The following is a 21,031-nucleotide window of genomic DNA, read 5'->3' on the forward strand; positions in this document are numbered from 1 at the left end:
GAAGGGCAGCGTTCACGCCATCCACTGGGGGGGTTTGTGCCTCCTGCCCCCTCCCCTGGCTGACGCCGGCGCTGGTTTGGGGTGGGGTGTGCCTCCCAGTGGGTGGCAGCAGCGGGTCCAGAGGCTGGGCCCGGAGGGGTCCTGGTGCCGGTCCGGTCCAGCAGGGGGCGCTGCGGCGCTCGGAGCCACAGATTGTTAATTAGATTAGGGGAGGCTTTCCACAGATCAGCGTTTAGCTGCTCCTGTTTGTTCCCCTGATGGAGCGCTGCTGACGGACGCTCGCTGAAGGTCACACCGGATTGCTGGAGCGGACGCTTTGGGGACAGAACCGGCGTTCTGGGAGGGGGTCTGCAGGTCGCCGGGTTATGGGCTGGTCCTGGAGGGGCGGGTGTGACGCTTCTCAGAGGGACGGGACCACAACTACCACCGGCTGCTGCTACCAGGAGGCGATGGGGGAAGTTTCTGTAAGTCCAGCCTGTCTGCCCCACCTGTCTGTCTGCCTGTCTGTCTGTCTGTCTCTGTCTCTCTCTGCCTGTTTCTGTCTCTGTCTGTCCCTGTCTCTGTCTCTGGGTGGACAAAGACAGGGACAGACAGAGACAGATAGTCTCCATGTCTTCCTTCTTGCTGGGACTCTTCCTCCATTGAGGCTGTTAGACATTTCTCAGGTAGAACCAGTCTTGTCTCGGTCCAGGTCTTAGAGTCTCCAGTGGTGAACGGGTTCCTCAGGTTTGTTGTGATGACTCTTCTTCAGCTCTTCCTCCTCTTCTTCAGCTTCTGGCTGTTTCTAGATTTGTCTGGGATGAAAGATTCTAACTAGAGGCACAGAGGTCTCCACCAGAACACACCAGCAGAACAGGATCCAGCATTTCAGGTCTCTGACAGGGGTCCACGGGGTCCCTGTCGGGTCTGGGCTCAGGAACTGGACCTGTCTGGTTCCCAGGCTGGGTCCTGATGATGGGGTCCTGGTGATGGGGTCTTTTATTCACGTGGTTGTCATTGGTGACCCAGAGTCTGCTGTCATTCACACCTCTGATGCTTCATTGATCACATCAATAATGTTCTGTCCTGTCTATTCCCCCTTTGGTCCTCCTGTGGTCCCTCTATGGTCCTCCTGTGGTCCCCCTATGGTCCTCCTGTGGTCCCCCTTTGGTCCTCCTGTGGTCCCCCTTTGGTCCTCCTGTGGTCCCCCTATGGTCCTCCTGTGGTCCCCCTATGGTCCTCCTGTGGTCCCCCTATGGTCCTCCTGTGGTCCCCCTATGGTCCTCCTGTGGTCCCCCTTTGGTCCTCCTGTGGTCCCCCTTTGGTCCTCCTGTGGTCCTCCTGTGGTCCTCCTGTGGTCCTCAGAGTTCTCTGGGCCCCTGTCAGACCAGATCCAGACCCTGGGCTTCCCTCTGAGTCGGTGTTTTCTGGGGAGGCCCCTGTGGAGTCCCAGAGGAAGGAGCCATGGCCAACAACTCTCTTCGTGGGTCCAAACATGGCCGACGCGGCGAGGCCAACCACGAGGCGGCGTTCAGCTGCTCGCTGCAGGAGCTCCGCTCCCTGATGGAGCTCAGAGGAGCCGAGGCTCGGAACCGAATCCACGACTCGTACGGGGACGTGAGCGGCCTGTGTGGCCGGCTGAGGACGTCACCGGTGGACGGTGAGTGGGGGGGTTATCTGTCTGTCTGAGTGGTTGGCTGTGTGTCTAGTTGGTTGGTTGGGTGGTTGGTTGGTTGGATGGATGGTTGGTTGGTAGGTTGCTTGTCTGTCTGGTTGGTTGTCTGGTTGGTTGGTTTGTCTGGTTAGTTGGTTGGTTGGTTGTCTGCTTGGTTGGTTGGTTGTCTGGTTGTCTGTTTGATTGGTTGGTTGGTTGTCTGGTTGGTTGGTTTGTCTGGTTAGTTGGTTGGTTGGTTGGTTGTCTGCTTGGTTGGTTGGTTGTCTGGTTGTCTGTTTGATTGGTTGGTTGGTTGTCTGCTTGGTTGTCTTTGTAGTTGGTTGGATGGTTGTTGGGTTGGTTGTTTGGTTGGTTGTTTTGATGTTTGGTTGGTTGTCTGTCTAGTGGGTTGTTTGTCTGGTTGGTTGGTTGGTTGGTTGTCTAGACCTCCACCACTGACTCCCAGCATTCCTCTGGCGTGACATCATCAGGACCTTCTGGACCCGTTGGGGTAGTTCTGGGGGGGGGGCAGGTCAAAGTCAACACAGACCTGCAGCTCTGGTCTCTGTGGGCTTCAGGACTCGATGAGACACACATGAACACAGCAGAGACCCCCCAGCAGCAAGGACAGCGGTCACCTGACGGTGTGTGTGTGTGTGTGTGTGGGGGGGGGGGGTCGATGCGTCATGAAAATACCGTCAAGCTAAAATCAAGCTGTTTGTAGAGCAGGAAGGCTTGGGAGGAAACTTTCCTTCATCAATCTTTACTTCCTGTCAGCTGTTTGACGTTAGCAGTGTTAGCAGCATTAGCAATGTAACCAGCATTAGCAGTGTTAGCAGCATGAGCAGCATTAGCAGCGTTAGCAGCGTTAGTAGCGTTAGCTGCCTCACTAGCATGTTCAGGTCCAGAGGCCACATCAACTCCAAGATGAACTCCCATTGGTGCAGCTGAGGCCACGCCCCCTGCCTACAGGGATGACTAACGCCGATCTGGATGCTGAGTCATGTGTGGGAGGGGGGATAACCCATTTACATGTGAACTAAAGAACAGAACACGGAGCTGCACATGCGTGTTCTCTCTGTAAAGACCTCATGACCTTCACGTGACCTCAGGTTGACGCCTCTCTGCTGGACGGTTTTTCTCCAACAGATTCAAATCAGTCCTGGGGACCACAGAGTGGAATGCTGGTGTTTGGCGTGTAGTGTGTAGCGTGTGGCGTGTCTTAGCACACGTCTTGGCTCTGACATTTCCCTCCTCATCATTAATGGATGCCGCCGGTCGTCCGGCGTCCTGACAGGAAACACCTCCAGCATCCGACTCCTGAGCCGGGAAAATGTCAGCAGCAGCTTGAAATCAGTGGAAAAATCCATCATCCTGTGTGTGTGTGTGTGTGTGTGTGTGTGTGTGTGTGTGTGTGTGTGTGTGTGTGTGTGTGTGTGTGTGTGTGACAGCTGGGGATGGAGTCATTAACTTTCGGTGTAATCCCCCTCACCTGAACGCTCCGATCCGTTGTCTTTGCAGACAGAGGGAGGTGTTGGTTCGAATCCTGTTCAGTGAGGGGTCAGGACCGTGTCCCCTTCCTGCCAGGACATCCCACCCCCCCTTGATAATCCCTGCCTCACATCTCAATCCCAAAAGTCGAATTCAGATGATTGAAATCATCTGAATTCGCCACCTAATCCCATGATGCATTGGTTCACAGTGAATTGGGAATAGAACATAAACACAGCTGGACAGCTGAGCAGATTAAACTGGGTCCAGGTCTACTTCCTTTCAGGCTTGGTCTAATTCCTGGAGAGACGTTTAATTCTGATTTTACAGTCAGAGGACAGACACACATTCAGGTGTGTTTGAGAAAGCAGAACACAATAATGGAAGATTCTGTCTAGTCAGTGAGACTCCTGGATCTCTAAAGTAAAGTAAAATACAAAATAAAAAAGTAAAGTCAAGTGAAATTTAGTAAATTAAATTATATTAAATTAAATGTAAAAGAAAATAATGTAAAATAAAATAAAGTTAAGTAAAGTAAAATAAAATAAAATGATGAGAATTCTTTATTAATGCCACGAAGCATAAATTGCTTAAATAAACTTCTGTATTTGAGCAAAATGCTGGAATTTCTGAAGACGTGATGGTGAAGGGTCTAAAATAGTTGAGGTCTTGGGGATTGTTTCAGGGGTTAAAGCCTGAACCCTGAAATAATTGTCAGAAAAATTGACATTTGTCAAAAAAAATTTGTAAAATTTTTTATATATGATCTAAAACTTGAATTTTTATGGCCAAATTTAAAAAGTGTTTTCATATTTTAAATGATGGTTCTTGTGTTCGATTGTATACATAAAAAAATCAAATTTATGATGGACAACTCTCAGATGTGATGGACTGGGCCATGTGGGGATAAGGATCTAATAACCTTCACAGTGGACTTCAGGGTTTGAACCAGCGTGTGACCCGTCATCACACACATGAACCCGTGATGTCATGACGTGTCGCTGAGGCTGTCTTTGTGTGTGACGCTGCAGGACTGGATGGAACCCAGGAGGACCTGGACAGGAGACAGAGGGAGTTTGGACAGAACCTCATCCCTCCTAAGAAGCCGAAGACCTTCCTGCAGCTGGTGTGGGAAGCCCTGCAGGACGTGACGCTCATCATCCTGGAGGTGGCCGCCATCATCTCTCTGGGCCTGTCCTTCTACCGACCGCCGGACGCCGACAGACAGAGTGAGTGATGTTTAACGTGTTGTTAAACCGGGCTTTAACGTGTTGAACAACAGCATCCCGTGTTGTTCCATCAGCTAGCTCACACGGCTGAAGATAAATATTACATCTAGCCAGCGATCAGGGGATTAAACCCAACAGAAGCAGAAGCACACGGCCAGCAAAGCCCAGCAATCCCTTTTAATGACATTAAACACCATTCAATTATAAAGCCAGCAAAACCACCTTCCTGAAAATCACTATTTTACACAAGTTTCAGAGGGATCGGAGGATAAAGTTAGAAATCTGACGGTAAATTCAGGAGTCTGACTTTAAAAACGACTCCCCCAACACCCAGTTTCATCCTAATCCATCAACTCCTTAAGCCGACTGGACAAACTGGTGAAAAAACCTCCTAAAAAATAAACGGACTCTTGATCCAGATCCTCTTCAGAGTGGACTCAACGCTTCCTGAGTCAGGATTCATGGAGGGGGTCTTTCTGTTGTTCCTCCAAGCTTCATGAAAACCCACCGAGTAGTTCTGGTTTAATCCTGCTAATACACAACGACCAGATGTCCTCAAACACACCGCCCCCTGCTGGACGGAGTCGTTTCTAAGGACGGATAAACAAAGTCAAACCTGCTAAACTTTATCGAGTCTTTCCAATACCTGTACCTGGTGTACGCCTGGGGAAAACAAAGAAGGAAGTGTCACACCTGAGCTCCCTCTACTGCCCCCTACAGGTCTGTGGTGGGATCACACCCCAGAGTTCTGCCCTGCCCACTAGTTTTCAGTTGGCCCTGTCTTTTCCAACAGATTACCGACCTGCTTAAATAAATCCTGAGAACCTGGACCTGCTGCGCTCAGCTGGGCCTTTTATCACATGATTAAATACATTTGGCGTCCTGCACAGGGAGGTCAGAGGTCATGCCTCTTCAGGCTGAATACGTTGAGGAGCAGGGCGGGGTTTGACGCGTGTTGTCCCTTCAGACTGCGGCAGCGCCGTCGGCAGCCTGGAGGAGGAAAGCGACGCGGAGACGGGATGGATCGAGGGCGCCGCCATCCTGCTGTCGGTAGTGTGCGTCGTCCTGGTGACGGCCTTCAACGACTGGAGCAAAGAGAAACAGTTCCGAGGCCTCCAGAGCCGCATTGAGCAAGAGCAGAAGTTCTCCGTGGTGCGAGCGGGCCAGACCGTCCAGATCAAGGTGTCCGAGATCGTCGTGGGAGACATTGCACAAGTCAAGTATGGTAAGAGGAGGAAGAGGAGGGAACGACTTCCTGTTTTGGACTTTGTTGGAATTATTGGGGGTGGTGACCACCTCCGTGTTTCCAGGTGACCTCCTGCCAGCTGATGGAATCCTGATCCAGGGCAACGATCTGAAGATTGATGAGAGTTCACTGACCGGAGAGTCGGACCACGTCAAGAAGAGTCTGGACCGAGACCCCATGTTGCTTTCAGGTACCTCACTCAACTCTGGTCACCTGGAACGTCAGAGGTCGGAGGGACCTGCTGTTGACAGCCAACGTCAGGTCTTTCTGGTTCTGGACACGGGAGGCGGCCATGTTTGATCCATGAAGCCCTCTAGAAACCCTGTCTATCAAGATGGTATTGATTATTAGGTTTAGGGTTCGAGTTCGGTTTGGGGTTCGAGTTAGGTTTGGGGTTAGGTTTAGGGTTAGAGTTAGGTTTAGTGTTAGGGTTAGGTTTGGGGTGAGGATTGGGGTCTAGTTTTAGGGTTAGGGTTGGGGTTAAGTTTAGAGTTAGGGGTTATGGTTAGGTTTAGGTTTTGGGTTAGGGTTAAGTTTAGGATTAGGGTTAGGTTTAGGGTTAGAATAGGGTTAGGTTCAGGGTTAGGGTTGGCTGCTCTACCGAGATGTAACTCTGTCCTTCTTTGGAGTAGTGATCATGTGGCCCCGCCCCCACTAGCCTGGTTGTGGTTCTCTCTTCCCCAACAGGAACCCATGTGATGGAGGGTTCTGGTAAGATGCTGGTCACCGCTGTGGGGGTGAACTCCCAGACTGGAATCATCTTCGCGCTGCTGGGGGTCGGCGAGGACGGAGACGGTGACGGCGAGAAGGACAAAGAGAAACGGAAGAAAGACAAAGAGAAGAAGAAAGAGGAGCGGAAGAAGAGAGAGAAGAAAGAGAAAAAGAGTAAGAGATGTCACACACAAACACACACTTCATTAACACAAACACACACCTTATTAACACAAACACACCTTATTAACACAAACACATGCTTCATTAACACAAACACACACCTTATTAACATAAACACACACCTTATTAACACAAACACACACCTTATTAACATAAACACACACCTTATTAACACAAACACACACCTTATTAACACAAACACACACACTATCACGTCAGGTATGTGGAGGACCAACAATACTGATACAACTTCTTTCATCTATATTTAACCCTAACCCCAGAAACTAACCCTAACTCTAACTTTAAACTTACCCTTAACCCTAACCTTAGACCCTAAACCCTAACTTTAACCCTGACCCTAACTGTAACTCTGATGATTTCTGTTTTTCGTTGTCAGGTAAAAAAGATGACAAAGGCAAGCAAGGTGAGCGTCAGCTGTAGTTTGTCTGTCCTTTAGGACCGTAGTGAGGTAGTCTGTCCTTTAGGACCGTAGTGAGTTAGCCTGTCCTTTAGGACCGTAGTGAGGTAGTCTGTCCTTTAGGACCGTAGTGAGTTAGTCTGTCCTTTAGGACCGTAGTGAGTTAGTCTGTCCTTTAGGACCGTAGTGAGTTAGTCTGTCCTTTAGGACCGTAGTGAGGTAGTCTGTCCTTTAGGACCGTAGTGAGGTAGTCTGTCCTTTAGGACCGTAGTGAGGTAGTCTGTCCTTTAGGACCGTAGTGAGTTAGCCTGTCCTTTAGGACCGTAGTGAGTTAGTCTGTCCTTTAGGACCGTAGTGAGGTAGTCTGTCCTTTAGGACCGTAGTGAGTTAGTCTGTCCTTTAGGACCGTAGTGAGTTAGTCTGTCCTTTAGGACCGTAGTGAGGTAGTCTGTCCTTGAGGACCGTAGTGAGGTAGTCTGTCCTTTAGGACCGTAGTGAGGTAGTCTGTCCTTTAGGACTGTAGTGAGGTAGTCTGTCCTTTAGGACTGTAGTGAGGTAGTCTCTCCTTTAGGACCGTAGTGTGTTAGTCTGTCCTTTAGGACCGTAGTGAGTTAGTCTGTCCTTTAGGACCGTAGTGAGGTAGTCTGTCCTTGAGGACCGTAGTGAGGTAGTCTGTCCTTTAGGACTGTAGTAAGTTAGTCAGTGCTTTAGGATCAGTCCTTTAGACCGGTTCTGACCAGGACTGGCTAGTTAAGGTATACTTTATTTATCCCAGACTGGGAAATTGAAAAGTTCACCAGTTCACCAGTTGCTGTACTGGTGAACTGGTGATGGGGCTGGTCCAGTTTCATCCTCCTCCCTGCTGTAGTGATGCTTGTTTCAGGTGTTGTTTCGTGACCCGTCTGTCGTTCATTCTTTATCCTTTGCTTTCAAAACAAAGCTGATGAGAACATTGTTCTGTGTTTCCTTTGGTTGGCTGCCCCGACCTGCTCAGAGATCACATCATGTGTCCAGAACAGGGGTGGGCAAACGTTTTGAGTGATGGGCCACCCAGAGTTCTAGAATGACGTGTGGTCCAGCTGAGGAGCAGATAATGGAGGGTTTATTGGTCCTAACAGAAATGTAGAAATCATTATGTAAAAGTTTTGACAGGCAGCAAAGCAAACACATGTGAGTATTATCGTAAAAAGTATTTTACAGCTGCATTTAATAAAATTAGAGTTTAAATAAGTTTGGAGGGCTGGAATACAAAGCCTAATGGGCCGCACATGGCCCGCGGGCCAGAGTTTGCCCATGCGTGGTGCAGGGCCTGCTTTCATTTGAGTCGGTAGGGTCCCGGTTTCTGGTGGCGGTTCCTACCGGGCCCTGATGGTTCCGTGTGTCTCTGCGGTTGACCAGCAGCAGCAGGCGCTCCTGATTCTGTTGCTGGTGATTAGCACCAAGCAGATTAGCCGCCTTAAGCTCGGCAGCTGCTTTCCTCTCCTGCCTGCTGCTGCTGCCTGTCCACTAATAACCTCATTACTGAGCCGGATCAGCTGCTCACACACAGGCCCCACCCAGTGTCACAGAGGCCGCTGCCCATTGATGCTGTTTGTAGTGTGAGCGCAGGTGACGTCTGATCAGCTGGTTAGTTAGTGGGTAGTGTTACTTGCTGTTTGGGTTGCCATACTTACTGTTCTGGTTATCCAAACAGCTGCTGTGCCTCCACCTCGGGGCTGGTGGGGGTGTGTTCTGGCCCTACGGTGGACTCGACATTTCACTGCATCTGGTTAATGTTGTCTTCGGCTGATTCAATCGGGTCAGTTCCACTTTGCCTGTTGTTCACTGATGTTTGGTGGCCGCCCGTGAACCCGTGTCTGCTGTTATCCCTACGAGCTGCTGTCTGATGAAATCATAGCTAAACAGAAAGATTGCTGCAGCTCATGGGAAGAACCAGGGGTTTGGGGCGGAGCGTCTGATCAGCAAATACCTGAAATGAGATTTGTTCAAACCAGACCTTCTGGGGAATCCCTCCGTCTCTGGCTTCAGCCGTTCCATGTGAAACATCTAGCCTCTATTGACGACTGATCGTTTGTTCTGACAGATGTTGTCCACCTGTGTCAATGAAGTTGACTTGACACGACTTTGTTTCTCTCACCTGGAAGTTTAAGTACTTTCTGTCATTTGTAGGTAAAAACAAGGATGGAGCGACTGTGGAGATGCAGCCGCTCAATGAGGACGGAGAACCAGAGAAGAAGAAAAGCCTCCCAAAGAAGGAAAAGTCTGTCCTCCAGGGGAAGCTAACCAAGTTAGCCGTGCAAATCGGCAAAGCGGGTACAAACAGAGAAAACTTTATGGATACCTCCCTGAGGCGGGACTGCTTCTAGTCGATGTCAAACCGGTCCAAACTGGCTCTGTCTCAATCTGTCCTCAGGTCTGTTCATGTCAGCGCTCACCGTCATCATCCTCATCACTCGCTTCCTGATAGATACCTTCTGGATTCAGGGGGTTTCTTGGACTGTCGAGTGCGTACCCATATATGTGCAGTTGCTGGTGAAGTTCTTCATCATCGGTGTGACGGTGCTGGTGGTGGCGGTGCCTGAAGGTCTTCCACTGGCCGTCACCATCTCACTGGCCTACTCTGTCAAGGTGTGTCATCTACTGCCACACACATCCATGTGGTTTTACCGTGTCCCAATTTACATTTGTTTAATGCAGTAAAGTCTCATTGGAGACTATAGTCTTGTTGGAGACTAGTCTCATTGGAGACTATAGTCTCGTTGGAGACTATACTGCGTGGCTGGCACAGAAAACCCTCTAGAACCCCATCTGAACATCCCTGGATCAGTCTGCTGCTTCTTTAAATGTCTGATGAAGACATTCCAGAATAAAACACTCAGACTCAGGGAATGTTCCTCATGTCTTTCAGAAAATGATGAAGGACAACAACCTCGTCCGCCACCTGGATGCCTGTGAGACGATGGGTAACGCCACTGCCATCTGCTCCGACAAAACGGGCACGCTCACCATGAACCGCATGACAGTCGTGCAGGCCTACATTGCAGGGCGCTACTATAAAAAGGTTCCGGAGCCAGACCTGATTCCTGCCAAGATCCTGGACCTGCTCAACGTGGGCATCGGGGTCAACTGCGCCTACACCACCAAGATTATGGTGAGCCGTGAAGATAGTTGTCCATTCAGGAAGAGAGCAAGTTGGTCTGGAGAACTGGCCCCACGGGTCAGGACTCATCTGGTCTCTGATTTCTGGATCTGGATCAGAACATGGGGGACATAAAGGGGTCCAGCAGTGAAACAGAACCGAAAACAGAAAACAAAGACCACTTGAAGTCTTACATCAGAGCAAACTGGCGCGTGGTTGTTTGTATTTGCATCTAGAAAGGGCTCAAATTCGGTTCAGGCGGGTCTCTGGAACTGCTGACTGACCTCTAATGAGATATTTGTCCCGTCCCTACTTCCTGCAGCCTCCAGAGAAAGAGGGTGGGCTTCCTCGCCAGGTTGGGAACAAGACGGAATGTGCCTTACTGGGTTTTTCCCTGGAGCTGCGCCGGGACTACCAGACCATTCGCAATGAATTCCCAGAAGAGAAGCTGTTCAAAGTCTACACCTTCAACTCTGTGAGAAAGTCCATGAGCACCGTGATTAAAAACCACGACGGCAGCTATCGCATGTTCAGCAAGGGGGCATCTGAGATCCTGCTCAGGAAGTAGGTTGGCAGTAGCCCACATGGCTCCGAGCTCCAATCAGAATCACAACCTTTAAATCGCGCTTACAGGTGCTGTAAGATCCTCATGGCCAGCGGGGAGGACAAAGTTTTCAGACCGCGGGACCGAGACGATCTGGTGAAGACGGTGATTGAGCCGATGGCATCGGAGGGGTTGAGGACTATCTGCCTCGCCTACAGAGACTTCCCGACCAGCGATGGAGAACCCAACTGGGAAGACGAGGCCCACATCCTCACCGGCCTCACCTGCATCGCCGTCGTCGGCATTGAAGACCCCGTCCGACCTGAGGTACTGCAGCCCACATGGAGGACGCCAGGCTCTCAGAAGCCTGGTCCTGTGTCGCTGTCATGTGGCTCTGCTCTGTCTTCAGGTACCAGAAGCCATAAGGAAGTGCCAACGGGCCGGTATCACCGTCCGCATGGTGACCGGAGACAACATCAACACTGCCCGGGCCATCGCCACCAAATGTGGCATCCTGCAACCTGGGGATGACTTCCTGTGTATGGAGGGGAAGGAGTTCAACCGACGCATCCGGAATGAACTGGGAGAGGTCAGATAAACACAACTGATCTGAAATGAGCAGCTAAAACATCTTCAGCATCTAATCTTGACCTTCCTCCTCCAGATTGAGCAGGAACGTATTGATAAGATCTGGCCGAAGCTGAGAGTCCTCGCCAGGTCGTCGCCAACTGACAAGCACACTCTGGTTAAAGGTGAGTGTTTGGGGAACTCCCAAGGGTGTGAACGGGGTTAAGATCAAACTAAACTAATCCTGACATGAAGTCAGGTTCAAACCCACGTGACCATCATGGCCAAATATACCGTCTCCATTGGGTCAAAGCGGGTCTCAGTTGTGTGTCTGTCTGCCATCACCTCAGGTATCATCGACAGCACTGTGCTGGAGCAGAGGCAGGTTGTCGCGGTAACGGGGGATGGAACAAATGATGGTCCCGCCCTCAAGAAGGCAGACGTTGGCTTTGCTATGGTAACGAATGTCACTGATGCCATCTGACAGTGGGACAGGGGTGTTGAGACCTGGTATTGGTCGACACCGGGTCTCAGGTTGGGTTCAGCGTAGCATTGGTGGAAGCTAGCTTACACGCTGCGATTTGCAGGGCATCGCAGGGACAGATGTGGCGAAGGAGGCCTCTGACATCATCCTGACGGACGATAACTTCAGCAGCATCGTGAAGGCCGTCATGTGGGGTCGGAATGTCTACGACAGCATCTCCAAGTTCCTGCAGTTCCAGCTCACGGTCAACGTGGTGGCCGTCACCGTGGCCTTCACCGGGGCCTGCATCACCCAGGTGAGTGCTTGCTGTCGCTAACACCTGCAGCAGGAAGGTAGTGACGGAATCCACTGTGGACAGAACACCAGTGTGTGTGTGTGTGTGTGTGCGCTTCAGGACTCTCCTCTGAAAGCTGTCCAGATGTTATGGGTCAACCTCATCATGGACACCTTTGCCTCGCTGGCTCTGGCCACCGAGCCCCCCACCGAGGCGTTGCTGCTGCGGAACCCCTATGGACGAAAGAAGCCACTCATTTCTCGCAACATGATGAAGAACATCCTGGGCCATGGGGTCTACCAGCTCACCATCATCTTCACCCTACTCTTCGTTGGTCAGTGAATGCACCACATGTGTTTTAGTGGATCAAAGGAGGACTGAGGACAAACAGGAAGTGTCTGTCTCGTCCACAGGTGAGAAGATGTTTGACATTGACAGTGGAAGGAACGCCCCCCTCCACGGCCCGCCCTCTGAGCATTACACCATCGTGTTCAACACCTTCGTCCTGATGCAGATCTTCAACGAGCTCAACGCCCGCAAGATTCACGGCGAGAGAAATATCTTTGATGGCGTCTTCAACAACCCCATCTTCTGCACCATTATCCTGGGAACCCTGATCATACAGGTACAAGGTGCTCGTGACACCTGCACGGCGTGAAGAGACCGGAACACTTCTGCCGTGATGTCACGTCTCTTCCTTCCTGCAGATCTTCATCGTGCAGTTTGGCGGGAAACCGTTCAGCTGCGTGGGACTGACCGCCGAGCAGTGGCTGTGGTGCGTGTTCTTTGGCCTGGGCAGCCTCCTGTGGGGACAGGTGAGACAACAGACGGAGAACAGGAAGTGAAGCAGGAAGATACCTTCAGAACATGAGCGCTTGAACGTTTTTTAATTCGGTTCCTCCCCAGCTGATGTCCAGCGTTCCCACCAGCTGGCTGAAGTTCCTGAAGACGGCGGGGCATGGCACGCAGCGGGAGGAGATCCCTGAGGAGGAGCTGGAGGAGATGAAGGACATGGATGAGATCGACCACGCCGAGATGGAGCTGAAGAGGGGCCATGTGTTGTGGTGTCGGGGCCTCAACCGCATCCAGACACAGGTGAAACCACCTCCACCAGCAACTCGGTACCATCTGTACAAAACCAAAAGAACTCACTTCAGGTCTAGTTCCGGATAAAAATACTAATCATAGGTATAACTTTAATAGATAATGATACACTGAAAAGAAAAAGAGGTGTGATAGTCGGCAATACAGACTAATAGCTAATCAATATGTTAGTGTAGGTTATCAATTATCAAGGTCAATTCAGTGGACTTCTTAAAGTCTTAAATTCATTTAAACAGCTTTGGATGACTAATCAATACTTTACTGCAAGTGTGTCAAATTCAAGGCCCGGGGGCCAAATGTGGCCCTCCACATCATTTTATGTGGCCCGTCAGAGTGTAAAAATAAATAGGTCAAAAATGTGCTTCAAGCAAAACTACATTTCCCACAATGCAGTAGTTCAGCCCATCTTAACTCTGACTAAACGTAGTGAACAAAGTTAATGTCCTAACTTGTGTCTGATGTTATTTTTCTTTATTGATTGATAGTTTGATCCTTGATTGATGGAGTTCTGTGGGTTTAATAACCTGACAGATTAAAAGGATTTATGTTAGAACAGAGAAACAAACAAACATGTTTTTTCTGTCTAACTGTAATGTTTGGAACTAGAATCAGTCAGAAATTCAGTTATTTAACATTAAGGAGTAGTTACATTTAGTTACATTACACTGAGTTACATTTAGTTACATTTATTAGTTACATTAAGGAGTAGTTACATTTAGTTACATTACACTGAGTTACATTTAGTTACATTTATTAGTTACATTAAGGAGTAGTTACATTTAGTTACATTACACTGAGTTACATTTAGTTACATTTATTAGTTACATTAAGGAGTAGTTACATTTAGTTACATTACACTGAGTTACATTTAGTTACATTTATTAGTTACATTAAGGAGTAGTTACATTTAGTTACATTACACTGAGTTACATTTAGTTACATTTATTAGTTACATTAAGGAGTAGTTACATTTAGTTACATTACACTGAGTTACATTTAGTTACATTTATTAGTTACATTAAGGAGTAGTTACATTTAGTTACATTACACTGAGTTACATTTAGTTACATTATTAGTTACATTAAGGAGTAGTTACATTTAGTTACATTACACTGAGTTACATTTAGTTACATTTATTAGTTACATTAAGGAGTAGTTACATTTAGTTACATTACACTGAGTTACATTTAGTTACATTATTAGTTACATTAAGGAGTAGTTACATTTAGTTACATTTATTAGTTACATTAAGGAGTAGTTACATTTAGTTACATTTATTAGTTACATTAAGGAGTGTTACACTTAGTTACATTTATGAGTTACATTAAGGAGTAGTTACTTTTAGTTACATTTAGTTACATTTATTAGTTACATTAAGGAGTAGTTACTTTTAGTTACATTTGGTTACATTTATTAGTTACATCTGGCTCTTTGAGGACCACCAGGGGGCGACTCTATTCCATCACAAAGGACTCAGTTAATGAAGTTGTTGGTATTTCATGCCTTCCTACCTCCGGCAGGATGATGATGTCACAGATAGTAATGCCCTTTTTGGGAGAAATAGGTGATGAACAAGGTGTGTTAGGGCGGGGCTAACTTGTGATTGTCCCGTGACTCGACGGGTCTCTGTCAGAGTCAATCAGTGTTTGATTCCAGTGTGTTTAGACCAACCGGTTTTGTTCATTCTGATGGATGTTCTTCACACGTTCAGACCTGATGTGTCCTGACCCCCCCCCCCCACAGACAACACGGTGACACTAAACGAGTCCTGCCCTGGTTCTGTCTCCTGTCTCAGATCCGGGTGGTGAACGCCTTCAGGGATAGCGTGTCCCCCTACGAAGGCCTGGAGACGGCTGAAGCTCGCAGCTCCATCCACAACTTCATGACCCACCCGGAGTTCCGCATCGAGGACTCTGACAATCAGATACCCCTGATCGACGAGGTGGAGGGGGAGGATGACGCCCCCACCAAACGCAACTCCATCTTCATCCCGCCACACCTAACTGGACTCTCCAACCCGCCTCCCCTCCCGTCCTCGCCCAATCAGAACAACAACGCCATGGACTGCATGGCCCCGCCGCATAAGGACACCTCCAGGTCCGGGCTGATCCAGTCCAACTCGGCAGGGCTGGTGCCGTGTCCAGGGAGCCCCCTGCACAGCCTGGAGACCTCGCTCTGAAGCCCCGCCCATTGACCGCTCCTCTTCCTCCGGCCCGTTTGTACTGAGTTTATCACGGCCGGAGGCGGAGCAAAAAGAACACTTGTGAGAACAGACTCATCTGATTGGTTCCTGCTGGAAATCAGCTGTTGGGTTTTAGGATGGCTTCCAGACGTTCACACAGACTGATGTCTGCGTTTCTTTGATAGACATGAACTCTGCAGTTGTTTAGGTGAAGAGTGTTTGTGAGGTGATCGATCAATAATCAGTAATGATCTGTAAATATTCATGTTGTTGTAGCCAGATCTCCATGTGATGAGCTAACGTGAGATGAGTGATGAGTTCAGACTAGTTTGTGTCCGGGTTTAATTCAAGTATCTGTGACTGGAATGCTTAGTCAGCAGCTTTAAATGGTGGGGGGGGTCTTCTTATGATGTGTTTGTAGAAAGACATGTGTCAACATAAATTTCTGACATTGGGTTTTATTAAAATTATTAAAATTGATAAAAACAACTTCTGGAGCATATCTGTGATGTAGTCCTATATCAGAATCGATTTACACTACAGATCATGACTGTTAGATGTCTTCTTTTGATATAAATATAAATACATTATAAATTCATTTTAATTTATTATAAGACTGTAGCTCATTTTTATGAGATAAGGTCATCATATGGATCAATAAGTCTGACCGTAAATAAATTCAACCCGTCCTTCATGATGAATTACACAAACATGTCTGATCTCAACAGAAAAACCTCAATTAGTTTGAAAAAAAAACAAATTATATATATATGTGTGTGTGTGTGTGTGTGTGTGTAAATGTGTTTTTATATATATATATATATATATATATATATATATATATATATATATATATATATATATATATATATATATATATATAATGATCTGAATGTATAATATTGATTTTGAGAAGAAAAGCAGTAATTAGCTTATAATTTTATAGCATTTTCTTATTTTTTTCTTATTTACATAATTATTTCTAGTGTTATTATTCAATTATTAAATATTTATTATTATTTACATTATTATTATCTAAGTGGAATTGCATGAAAATATATATATACACACACTTTACAGATTATTAAAGTATCTATCTAAAATAATTACTTCCAGAGACTACATTCCCCATAAGGCAGTTCACTATTTCGTCACGAGCAGGTAACCAATAGCAGCGTGCCTCTGCGTCACGTGCCCAGCGGTCCAGGAGATTTGAAATGTTCCTGGCTGATATGTTTTTCTTGTCCCACTTTGGAGGCGAAGAAGAAAATATTCGGGACTTTTTGGATCGGCGTGAGGTTCGTAGTTCTTCCTGTCACTTAACGGGGATCACGTGACCGACGGTGAGCTGCCGGACACCGGTTCGGCTCGTGCCAGTTTACCTTTGGTGTTAGACAGCCGTGACCTCAGGCGCTAGCAGGCTAGCAGTGGAGTTAGCATGGAGGTTATGACGTGTGTTTACCGTCTCCCGCTGTTTGTCGGGTTGTTTACCTCAACGGGTTGTTTACCTCAACGGGTTGTTTACCTCAACGGGTTGTTTACCTCAACGGGTTGTTTACCTTAACGGGTTGTTGTTGTTGTCGCAGGTCTGACCGGATCGGTGTGTTTACCGCGGAGAGGAAGCGACAGCAGGATGGACCGTCGAGCTAACAGTGACGGTACGTGGTGTGTGTGTGTGTGTGTGTGTGTGTGTGTGTGTGTGTGTGTGTGTGTGTGTGTGTGTGTCTCATCGCTGTGTGTCTTCACAGATCTCTGCTTTCTACCCGATGAGAAGTTTGACTTTGACGTCTCCCTCTCACCTGCCAGGTAAGACGTCACGTGACTCTGAAAGTCTCTCTGTAGCGGCAGGTCGTGACGTAACACCCTGATCAGGTCCCGCCGTGACGTCACTTCCGGTGCGGATGTGGGTTTTATAGTGGGTTGATTTGACCACACAAACATGTAAATGTAAGGTTTCCTTCAGCCAATCAGAGCTGGGCGTCACTCAGTCATTCATCCTGCTGTGTGGTGACGAAGATGAGGCAGGAGCTGCTCTTCGTCACTTCCTGTTCTCACCGTTTTAACAAACACCAACCTAAACGTGTTCAAACTGAGGTCACGCGTGTCGTCTGACCTCCTGTCACATGACCCGTGTGACGTGTTGTTGATTCTTGTTTTGTTCCGCAGCTTCAAAGGTGACGAAGATGAAGACGAGGTGTTCGTGGGTCCGGTCGGCCATAAGGAGAGTTGTGTCTCTGTGGGCGTGGCCTCGTGGAGTCAGCTGACGGGGGATCAGCTGGAGTTCGTGTGTCAGGAAGCACAAAGACTCGCCAACCAGCTGCAGAACGGCGAGCTGAGGCGCGACGAGGCTGCCGCCCACAAGGCCATTGACATCACAGCTGAAGGGGAGGAGTTTGTCCAGGACTCCGACGCCAAGTTACACGCGTTGTGTCCGAGCGCCGCCGCCGTAAGCCCCATAAAACGCCAGACCTTCTGCGTGCAGGACAGCCCCCTGAAGCAGCTGCCCCCGGCGGTCCAGCAGCGCCTCCTCAGGACGCACAGCGCCAGGACGGCGCCCCCAGTCCGCCCAGCCAATGGGGCGTCATCCACCCGCCCAGCCAATGGGGCGTCATCCACCCGCCCAGCCAATGGGGCGCCATCCACCCGCCCAGCCAATGGGGCGCCATCCTCTCGACGTTCCTCCTCCACTTCCTTCGCCCGCCCAGCTGCATCCAGCAGACTCAACACCTCCAGCCCGATGGCGGCGGTCAGGGCGGGGCTACGGGGTAAAGCCACGCTGGGCGTTGGCGCCGTGTTGCCCAACAGACCAACCGCCCCGACAACTTCCTGTTTGGACGGCAGGAGCACGGCGGAGAAGACCCGACTGCAGCCCCCCAACAGGGTGGGACAGGTGTCTGTGTTACATCACGATCGCCAGGTGGCCCCGCCCATGGTGATCTGATGTCATTGTTCTGCTCTTTTTCCTCCTCTTTCAGGTGGGCGGGGTTCGTAGGCGGAGCCCGGCCTCTCGCCCCTCAGGCAGGGCGGAGTCAAGTGAGGAGCCCGTCTCCGATTCGGCGAGCGTTGCGTCCGACATCAGCGACTCCTCCCTCAACTCCAGTGTGCAGGGAAAACACGCCTTAGCTCCGCCCACCCAGGTAGCTGTTCAACGCTGATTTTTGATGGCTTATGATGAAATCGGGTCAAACGGCGCCCCCGGTTTGAGGGAGTCGTCACTGCAGGCAGCGCTGAGTGAACGTACAGACGTTAATAGGAAGTGATTGTTACCCTCAGGCGGCGGGGAGGAAGCTCTCAGGGGTAAAAACTCCGGTCCTCCAGGGCAGGAGGGTGACGGACAGGAAGAACACGTCCTCCTCCTCGTCCTCCATGTCCAGCTTCAACTCCAGCATGTCTGTGTCTCCTGCTAAAGGTAGGCTACCAGCGTTAGCCTCAGAGCTGCTTCTGCTAGTGGTGCATTGTGGGGGATCTCGGGGGAAACATGTACGACCTCTGACAGGTGGGGAAGACTCACACAGGTGTCGTCTCTTCTCAGGTAAACTGAACTCTTCTTTGAGCGCCTCCGTCGGCCCCGCCCCCAGCAGCGTCAGCCGACCCGTGAATGGCCCCCGCCCGCGGCGCTCTGCCCTGGACTCCACCTCCGACCCAGCATGCTCCGCCTCCAGCCGCCGTTCGCTGTCGGCGCAGGTCAGGAAGACGCACGAGGTGGAACGCGTCAAGGCTGTGAAGGCCACGCCTCTAAAGAGAGCAGAGGCCACGCCCCTCCAGCCAACGTCTGCCAAGAAAGCTGTGATCCCTAGCTCCGCCTCCAGCCGACCTCAGGTCGCACTGAAGGTCAAATCCAAACCCGAGGCTCTGATCACGCCCACGGCCGCTGGAGCAGACGGTAAAAACCAAATGAGGATTAACTTTAGACTAGATTAACTTGAAACTAGATAAGGTTAAACTTTGGAATAGATGAGGTTTAACTTGAAACTAGATTAACGTTAAACTACATGAGGTCGTCTTTTGGACTAGACGAGGTTTAACTAAACCAGATGAGGTTTAACTTTAAACCAGGTGAGCTCATCCTAACTGAAGTTAAACTCAGGCCTGGTCTCAAACTGAATGGTCTTGGGTCTGTTCGGTTCTTTTTTGACCCGTTTGCTCGTCTGTCTTCCTGATTCCTCTCCAGATGCCTCAAAGATGGTGAAGCCCAAGAGGCTGATGTCAGCGGGCAGCGTGGACCGGTGATGTCACACTCCACTGTGATGTCATCACTGTACACATCAACACTCATTAATAGTTATTAATGTGGAGGAAAATCCCTCAGCGACGCCTTCTTCTTCTGCAGGTTTCCTCAGAAGTCCTCCTCTGGTCCTCTGACGCCATCTTCTGGCAGCTGCAGGTCACTGCAGGTCAGGCCTCGCCGTCCGTCTGCGTTACCAACGCCTGTGAAGCGCAGGATGTCCTCCATCCCTGTTGCCACGCCCACCAAGCAAATTCAGCCCCTAGCAGCGCGAACATCACCTGGCGCTGACTCCACCCCTGGCTCCGCCTTAACCAGGAGACAGAGGAGCCTCAGGTGAGCCTCCAGACGCCCCCACAGGCCTGTGACCAACAAACGCCTTCAGACTCCTCCTTTGTTGAGGTTGTTGTTTCTGTGTAGCCCCGCCCCAACAGGCTCACAGGAGGTGGAGCCTATCGATGCCCCAGACATCCAGCCCTTCTGCCTGGAGGAGGAGGAGGAGCCACCTGCTGCCCCACCCTGCAGCCCGACGCAACCTGAGGAGCTAGAGGAGAAGAATTCTGGGACTGGGGGTCAGGAGGAGGTGGAGTCTAACAAGAACCTGATGGAACTGGAACCTGTAGAAGACAGCAACAAGACGCATGAGGTCAGAGGTCACACCACACATCCTGTTCAGTCCTCTGGAGAACCTCACTTCCTCTGGAGAACCTCACTTCCTCTGGAGAACCTCACTTCCTCTGGAGAACCTCACTTCCTCTGGAGAACCTCACTTCCTCTGGAGAACCTGACTCCTTCTGGTCTCCCTCCAGGTTCTCCTGCTGGATCTTCCGGCTCCGGCTCTGCAGCCTCAGGAGAAGCTGCTGATCGACCTGACCAACACGCCCGACCTGATCCGGACCAGCAACAAGTCCTGCACCTCATCTCAGGTAGCAGTCGGCTGAGGGGGGGGGGGGGGGGGGGAGTCCACAGGGTGGAAGCAGAAGGTCAGTTGTGAAGGAGAACTTTAATGAAACCTTTACATGTGTGATCTGATCCAGCAGCTGATTGACCTGAGCTCTCCACTCATCAAGTGGAGTCCAGAAGACAGGAGGGAGAACGTGGCTCCACTCATCAATCTGTCCTTCTGACCCTCCTGGAGGTCCGGGTCTCACTCTGGACCCGTCGGTTTGTCTCAGAACCGGTGACCAGAGTCTCGTCTGTGAAGCCTGATGATTTTTTAACTGATAAAAACATTGAAAGGTGTGTGAAGTTTTTCTCTGGATGATTGTTCTTTAATTTGTCTCTGCCTCGCTGCTCTTATCCGTGTCTGAATAAATGTTTAAGCGTTGGTTCTGCTTGTGTTTGAGATTCTTCAATAAACGGAAACCATTCAGGTGCGTCGTGTCTCTGGAGGGAACACCTCTAGATGTGGATCAGGAGATCCTCGTCCAGGTCTGGTTGGATCTCTGGAATTCCGTTCAGTGTTGTACCAGAATAAGGTGTAGCAACTCATCCGCCCCAGTAGGTGGCGCCTCATCTACATGTGGTGTGCTTTAAAATGTAATTATTAGAGTGAGGGGTAAAGAGCGTGGTGGGGGCCACCAAATGTTCTCTGGGGTCAG

The 21,031-nt window shown here is 49.7% G+C and overlaps 2 protein-coding genes across 3 annotated transcripts; both read left to right on the forward strand.

Annotated features, from left to right (window-relative positions):
- Nucleotides 1–206: 206 nt before the first annotated feature.
- On the forward strand, nucleotides 207–15,655 carry LOC137593797 (plasma membrane calcium-transporting ATPase 1-like). The gene is made up of 21 exons (XM_068312812.1): nucleotides 207–464; nucleotides 1,345–1,639; nucleotides 4,156–4,353; nucleotides 5,321–5,578; nucleotides 5,664–5,789; nucleotides 6,287–6,484; nucleotides 6,891–6,917; nucleotides 9,081–9,224; nucleotides 9,325–9,539; nucleotides 9,820–10,062; nucleotides 10,373–10,614; nucleotides 10,684–10,921; nucleotides 11,004–11,183; nucleotides 11,259–11,346; nucleotides 11,512–11,618; nucleotides 11,749–11,940; nucleotides 12,040–12,253; nucleotides 12,333–12,544; nucleotides 12,627–12,734; nucleotides 12,826–13,014; nucleotides 14,819–15,655. Exons 2-21 carry the CDS (start codon nucleotides 1,444–1,446, stop codon nucleotides 15,200–15,202), a joined length of 3,759 nt encoding a protein of 1,252 aa, XP_068168913.1. The 5' UTR covers nucleotides 207–464; nucleotides 1,345–1,443; the 3' UTR covers nucleotides 15,203–15,655.
- Nucleotides 15,656–16,411: 756 nt separating this feature from the next.
- Nucleotides 16,412–20,750, forward strand: gtse1 (G-2 and S-phase expressed 1). 2 transcript variants are annotated; one of them, XM_068312813.1, is made up of 12 exons: nucleotides 16,412–16,503; nucleotides 16,792–16,863; nucleotides 16,954–17,011; nucleotides 17,372–18,086; nucleotides 18,181–18,342; nucleotides 18,479–18,614; nucleotides 18,738–19,088; nucleotides 19,377–19,431; nucleotides 19,536–19,766; nucleotides 19,851–20,076; nucleotides 20,240–20,356; nucleotides 20,468–20,750. In XM_068312813.1, exons 2-12 carry the CDS (start codon nucleotides 16,839–16,841, stop codon nucleotides 20,555–20,557), a joined length of 2,166 nt encoding a protein of 721 aa, XP_068168914.1. In that variant the 5' UTR covers nucleotides 16,412–16,503; nucleotides 16,792–16,838; the 3' UTR covers nucleotides 20,558–20,750. The 2 variants fall into 2 exon arrangements, with proteins under 2 accessions (XP_068168914.1, XP_068168915.1); XM_068312814.1 differs by having other exon boundaries at nucleotides 20,471–20,750.
- The last annotated feature ends 281 nt before the right edge of the window (nucleotides 20,751–21,031 follow it).

The sequence above is a fragment of the Antennarius striatus genome, chromosome 4 (assembly GCF_040054535.1).
Source record: "Antennarius striatus isolate MH-2024 chromosome 4, ASM4005453v1, whole genome shotgun sequence".
In the NCBI taxonomy this organism is placed as follows: Eukaryota; Metazoa; Chordata; class Actinopteri; order Lophiiformes; family Antennariidae; genus Antennarius; species Antennarius striatus.

What these genes read in the sequence shown, in the direction of transcription:
- LOC137593797 (XM_068312812.1), top strand. Translation starts at nt 1,444, where the DNA reads ATGGCCAACAACTCTCTTCGTGGGTCCAAACATGGCCGACGCGGCGAG. An exon ending in GCCGGACGCCGACAGACAGA is followed by an intron (nt 4,354 to 5,320) that starts GTGAGTGATGTT and finishes TTGTCCCTTCAG; the next exon opens with ACTGCGGCAGCGCCGTCGGC. An exon ending in CGTGCAAATCGGCAAAGCGG is followed by an intron (nt 9,225 to 9,324) that starts GTACAAACAGAG and finishes ATCTGTCCTCAG; the next exon opens with GTCTGTTCATGTCAGCGCTC.
- gtse1 (XM_068312813.1), top strand. Translation starts at nt 16,839, where the DNA reads ATGGACCGTCGAGCTAACAGTGACG. An exon ending in CCGTCGAGCTAACAGTGACG is followed by an intron (nt 16,864 to 16,953) that starts GTACGTGGTGTG and finishes GTGTCTTCACAG; the next exon opens with ATCTCTGCTTTCTACCCGAT. An exon ending in GACTGCAGCCCCCCAACAGG is followed by an intron (nt 18,087 to 18,180) that starts GTGGGACAGGTG and finishes CTCCTCTTTCAG; the next exon opens with GTGGGCGGGGTTCGTAGGCG.